The sequence below is a fragment of the Aedes albopictus genome, chromosome 3, assembly GCF_035046485.1.
Source record: "Aedes albopictus strain Foshan chromosome 3, AalbF5, whole genome shotgun sequence".
NCBI lineage: Eukaryota > Metazoa > Arthropoda > Insecta > Diptera > Culicidae > Aedes > Aedes albopictus.
In genome coordinates, this window is record NC_085138.1 from 357580023 (window position 1) to 357586062 (window position 6040).

At 47.8% G+C, this 6040-nt stretch overlaps 1 protein-coding gene across 1 annotated transcript; it reads right to left on the reverse strand.

The window, feature by feature from the left end:
• Positions 1–679: 679 nt before the first annotated feature.
• Positions 680–4476, reverse strand: LOC134290908 (uncharacterized protein K02A2.6-like). The gene is made up of 5 exons (XM_062858136.1): positions 4150–4476; positions 1874–4087; positions 1506–1753; positions 934–1419; positions 680–770 (listed from the first exon to the last, which is right to left on the reverse strand). The coding sequence occupies exons 1-5, from the start codon at positions 4474–4476 to the stop codon at positions 680–682; spliced, it is 3366 nt and encodes a 1121-aa protein (XP_062714120.1).
• Between the last annotated feature and the right edge of the window lie 1564 nt (positions 4477–6040).

Sequence of the window (6040 nt, forward strand, 5' to 3'; positions counted from 1 at the left end):
GCGTCAAACAAGTGATTGTGTTGTGACCGAGAGAACTCGCGAGGGAATTTCCGGCGTCGGGGAAACAGTAAAAGAACCCGGACTACTTTCCGATAACTTCCGATTTTATTCGCGTGTACTTTTGTTCTACTAACAATGGATAATGACAAGGTGGTTTTAGTATGGGGGGAGCAAAGCGATTTAGTATCAAGGTAGTTACAATAATCAAAGTATTTATGATGAAGGTTTGGTATAGGCAAGGTAAATATATAACAGCTCTTCCCCCCTTATGCTTTACTTCATTACAAATTCAATCTCTTAGGCGGTTTTACCGCACGGGTCGATCTCCTCGGGGTTTGCTGAAACGATCCTTTGCTTTGCATACTCGTAGCAGGACCTGTAGTCGGAACGTTCAATGCCGGGTGGAGTTCCGGGACCGGCACCGAGACTGGTTCGACTCTTGATGAAGTAGCAACTCGATTCGCAGACGTAGATGTTCCCTGGGAACTCGGCACATTGTTGTTTGTAGTGCCCGAAGCTTCATCGGGTCCTGGAGGCACGTTCGGCAGCATCGGCATCTCTGGTAGACTCCTTTGGGCTTGCAAGTTCGATCCGACTTCGCGTAGTTGGTCGATGTGACGCTTCCATACACGATCATCGTCCAGCTGTGTCATGTAGTGCAACTTTGCCAACTTCTCTATTACCCGACCGTACTTCCATTTCTCATGGTCCAGGAAATCTCGCGCAGCAACTCTTCCTCCCTCAGGAATTGAGCGAACTTTGTGGTCGACCTTCTCCGAATACGTAGGGCCAGGCAGCATCAAATCAAGACGGGAACGAATTTGGCGATTAAAGAGCATCATGGAAGGTGACTTCCCGGTAGCAGGGTGGATTGTTTTCCGGTAAGCCAACAGGATATTGCAGAGTTCCACGTGCATTCTTGATTTTTCGCACTTCAGGGCCTTCATCTTGTTCTTGAAGGTCTGGATGAACCTCTCGACCTGCCCGTTCGTCGCCGGATGGTACGGCGCACCCATTTTGTGGAAAATGCCGTTCAGCTGCAGAAAACGCTGGAATTCACCGGAGGTGAACTGTACACCACGGTCGCTGACCAGGACGCATGGTATACCGTAGGTCGCAAAAAACTCTCTACAGGCGTTGATAGTCGTAGCCGTCGTAATGTCCCGTAGAATCTTCACCTCTGGCCATTTCGTGTACGCGTCGACGAAGACGATGAAATACTTCCTCATAAACGGCCCAGCGAAATCCACGTGTACTCGTTCGAACGGCTGTGTAGCAGGTTCCCAGCAATGTAGCGGAGCTTTTGCAGGATTCGGACGCGTAACTTGACAGGACGCACAGTTCTTGACTAACTCTTCGATGTCCCTGTCAATGCGTTCCCACCAGACGTATCCTCTGGCGAGTGCCTTTAGGCGGGTACTGCCAAATGAGTGGAATGCAGCTCGTTGAGTACCTTCGTCCGAAGTTCAGGTGGAATGTAAACCCGAATACCCCGCAAAATACACCCTTGCTGCAAGGAGAATTCGTTTTGATCGATACCGAATCGATCCTTCGCCTCCACTATCTTTCCGTTTCGTAGTCCCTGAAGCAGCAGCTTGACCGAACCGTCTGCCGCAGTTCCCTTGGCCAAGTCCTCGACCGTTACCGGCATCGTCTCGATGATACTGGTTTCCAGCATGTCGACTTCTTCTACGACGTTATCCGGCTGCTTCGTAGCTATCGGCAACCGTGAAAACGCGTCCGCATTGCAATGCTGCTTAGTGGGGCGGAATTTGATTGTATAATTGAAAGATTGGAGGAAAGTCGCATAGTGTTGCATTCTCAAGGCTGACATAGTCGGTAGTCCCTTCGTCTCGGAGAAAATCTGCTTTACAGGCTCGTTGTCCGTATAGAGAACGAACTTGCGCCCGTACAAGTACTGGTGGAACCGTCGAATGCCGAAAACAATAGCATACGCTTCACGATCAACTTGTTTGTACTTACGTTGTGTCTCGTTCAAGGTCTGCGACGCGTATTGTATCGGCCGTTCCGATCCGTCCGGCAGGACGTGACTAAGGACGGCTCCGACACCGTAGGGAGATGCATCAGTCGCCAACACCAGTGGCAGCTCGGGGTTGTAATGCACCAGAAAGCTGTCGGATTGCATCTCCTGCTTCACCTTCCTAAACGCTTCTTCGCACGACTTCGACCATTGGAACGGCACGTCGTTCCGCAACAGTCGATTCAGCGGGTAGATCATCGTGCTCAGATTAGGAAGGAAGCGTCCGTAGTAATTCACTAATCCGACGAAAGAACGTACCTGATCTTTGTTTTCGGGAGTGGGCATATTCTGCACCGCCTCGATCTTCTTTTGCACTTTATGTATACCGTGACGGTCGACGACATAACCACAATACTCTATTTCGTCCGCGAAAAACACGCACTTGTCCAAGTTTATTCGCATTCCGTACTGACTCAAACGTTTGAGCACTTCTTCGAGTCGTTGCAAATGTACTTCGTTAGTCGGACCCGTCACGCGTATATCGTCCAAAAACACTGTCACTCCCGGTATTCCGTTTAGCACTTCTTCCATTAATCGTTGCCATATCGCAGGTGCGGAGCTCACGCCGTACGTCAGCCGCGTTGGCCGATACAGCCCCAGGTGTGTGCTCAGCGTCAGGATCTCCCGTTGATCTGGATCCACCTCAAGCTGCAGGTACGCCTGAGACAGATCTATCTTCGAGAATTTCTCTCCACCGGCCACGTTCGCAAAGAGCTCCTCAATTGTAGGGAGCGGATGCTCATCCACCACTAGATTCGGATTAACCGTGATCTTGTAATCCCCACACAATCGCACTTTGTTATTCAGTTTCATTACGGGAACCACGGGCGTTGCCCAATCACTGTGGTTCACTTTTTCGAGCACTCCTTCATCCACTAGCTTCCCGATTTCTTGCTCGACCGCACTTCGCAACGAAAATGGCACCGGCCTCGCTTTAATGTACACTGGGTGGGCGTTCGGCTTCAGCCGTAACTTCGCAGTAAGCCCTTCAATCTTCCCCATCGAATCAGCACATACACTGCTGTACCGCGCAATCAACTTTTTCACCGATTCGTCGGTGGTGCACTTCACTGAATTGTCCGCAACCGAATGTACCTCATCGTAGAACTTGCTCACGTCAAGCCGCAAAACTTTCATCCAGCTTCTTCCAAGCAATGGATGCTTTCGGTTGTCCGCCACGTACAGCAGCAAACGATGTACCTTACCCGCATACTGCACCGAGACCGTACACATACCGCGCAATTTTATCGTGTTTCCGCTGTAGCTCACTAGCGACATATCCGGCGGATCCAATCTCACAGCCGGCAGCAACTTTTCGTAATCCGTCACGCTCATTATCGCGACGGGAGCACCACTGTCCACCTCGAATCGCACTTTCGAATCATTCACCGAGATTTCAACCCAAAATTTGTCCACTCGGCTCTCCGCGTCGTACAAGCCACAAATTTCGTCAATGTAGACATCTTTCTTCTTCTGTTTACATTCAGCAGCACTTTCTTCCACCAGGTGGAAATCACTTTTGCTCTTCGTGCTTTGAGCACTCTTCTTCTTCATACACACTTTCTCGATGTGGCCCGTCATACGGCAGAAGTTGCAAACAGTCTTCACGTGAACGCATTTGTTCGCAAAATGATTCGTATTGCCGCAGCGGTAGCAGGCACCCTTTCTCGAATCTTGCTTCGAATCGCCGTGGTGCGACGGACCGGCGGCGGCGGCTTTCCCCGGTTTCTTGCCTTTCGACTTACCGCTCTTGTTTACCGGATGCTCGACCAGATTCACGTCAGCTTTCGCCCGGGACTGAATCTCCTGACCTCCCTTGGCGGACATCTCCATGGACACCGCAAGATCGCGAGCCATGTCCAACGTGAGGTTGTGCACTTCCAAAAGCCTTGCCTGAATCCCACGATCCTTCAGGCCGAAGACGAACTGGTTCCTCAGAGCGGTGTTTAAGTAGTCGCCGAAATTGCACGTTATCGCCAGTTTCCGCAGTGCAATGAGGTAGTCATCAATTGACTCGTCAACTCGTTCGTCGCCTTGCCTCCTGCACTTGAAGCGGAAATTTTCCAAAATTTCGGGCGGGGGTTGAAGTGAGTCTCCAGCAGCTGTACGATTTCATCGTACGTTCTCGCCTGCGGCTTAACAGGCGCCAACTTGTCCGAAACAATGTCGTAATTTTCTCCACCCATGTAGTGGAGCAGCATGGGACGTCGCAAATCAGCTGGAACTCGAAACAGCAGGAAAGCGCCCTCCAAACGCTCGACCCACCGGGACCACTTCATCCGATGACGATCGTATGGCTCGATGGTGAAGTTCGATTGCATCGCCAGCGGAGCGCCAGCAGCAATCGCAGCAGCACCGGCGACAGCAGCAGCACCGACCGGAGGAATTTGACCTCCCACTTGATTCGTCCGGTTCGCGTTATCGTTTTCTGACATCCTCGTCGTCAGATTAACTGTTGTGACCGAGAGAACTCGCGAGGGAATTTCCGGCGTCGGGGAAACAGTAAAAGAACCCGGACTACTTTCCGATAACTTCCGATTTTATTCGCGTGTACTTTTGTTCTACTAACAATGGATAATGACAAGGTGGTTTTAGTATGGGGGGAGCAAAGCGATTTAGTATCAAGGTAGTTACAATAATCAAAGTATTTATGATGAAGGTTTGGTATAGGCAAGGTAAATATATAACAGATTGAAAAGAGCATTAGCAATAAACAAATCGCACAAATTTGCTGGCGCTGTTATAAGGATTGCTTCCTTCCCGTCCATTACAACAGATCACAGAGATTTGGGGCTAACCACTGACTCTTGGCCGAGAGGCCAACCATTACGTGACCCGCTAATTAGTCAGGTTAAAAAATGTGTTTAATACCTAGCTAAGATCACTTTGCAAGCACTTTTCAAGGTAAACTTTCAGGAAGGCATAGCAACACCAGCCGTTTCTCTATGCGGCCAGACATATTCAAAACAACGCGGAACAAAGAAAACGCGTGACGGACGGGTTTAAAAATGCAGCCGCTTTCGCGCACAGCCTGCTACCACATAACATAAGTGGAACTCTGGCTCAAAAAGTTGATGCCTTTCCGAGTTCGTACGCTGGTATACAGGACATCGAAATGTCAAATGCATTATAACATTATTGCTATACTATTTTTCAGCATGTAGGGGGATTAAGGGCATAATGGACACCCGGGGCGAAATGGACACCCCTGTTTTTACCGAAACCGTTGACTTTTATGTAAAACTTTTAATGCATAAGTGTAAAGGAACAAGTCATGGTTCTATTTTTCAAAAGAACCATTTATATTGCACCAAAATAACCAAAATATCATTGAAATTGAATATGTTTTTCATATGGTGAAATTCTTATAATTTCGAAGCAGCAGCAAATAAGGTATGACGAGTGTTGGAGTGTGTCTAACGTTAAAACAAGTGAATTGTTACCTTATCTACATGCATACGGAGATTTAGCAAAGGATGAAGTGTTTTATTTTTTATCAGAATTCACTTAAAATAGCAATTTTAATGTTGTAGTCTATTCGGGGCGAAATGAATACTGGCAATTACGAATGGATGTACGCGCATTACATACTGTTAGGCGTTTTAGAGAGTTTGGAAAAAATCAATCCGATTATTTTAGCCTAAAGTGTATTTAATTAACTTTGATGTTATGTAAACTCGTCTAAGATGGAGTATTATATCTGTGGCATTGATCTCCGTAGGCAGATTACTTAACTGATCGATGTAATCAAAGAATTAGCATGAAATATTCAGGGGTGTCCATTTCGCCCCGTACCTTTCCTGCTAGCCCTAAAAAACACACGATTTAAAATTCGTTATTTCTTCACAATAATGACATTCTACCTGCTGTAAATGATTGAAATACGTAGGAAACAAGCAAAAGTTGTTAGCTAACTGATAATATGTTTAGTTTTTCTTCGTTATACAGCTCTAAGGTACCCGTTTGCTTAGGGTGTCCATTATGCCCCTAATCCCCCTA

Coding starts and splice junctions, on each gene's coding strand:
- LOC134290908 (XM_062858136.1), bottom strand. CDS start 4,476: ATGTCAGAAAACGATAACGCGAACCGGACGAATCAAGTGGGAGGTCAA. Junction 4,088..4,149: donor CGAGAACGTACGATGAAATC/GTACAGCTGCTG, acceptor TTCCGCTTCAAG/TGCAGGAGGCAAGGCGACGA. Junction 771..933: donor AACAAGATGAAGGCCCTGAA/GTGCGAAAAATC, acceptor TATTCGGAGAAG/GTCGACCACAAAGTTCGCTC.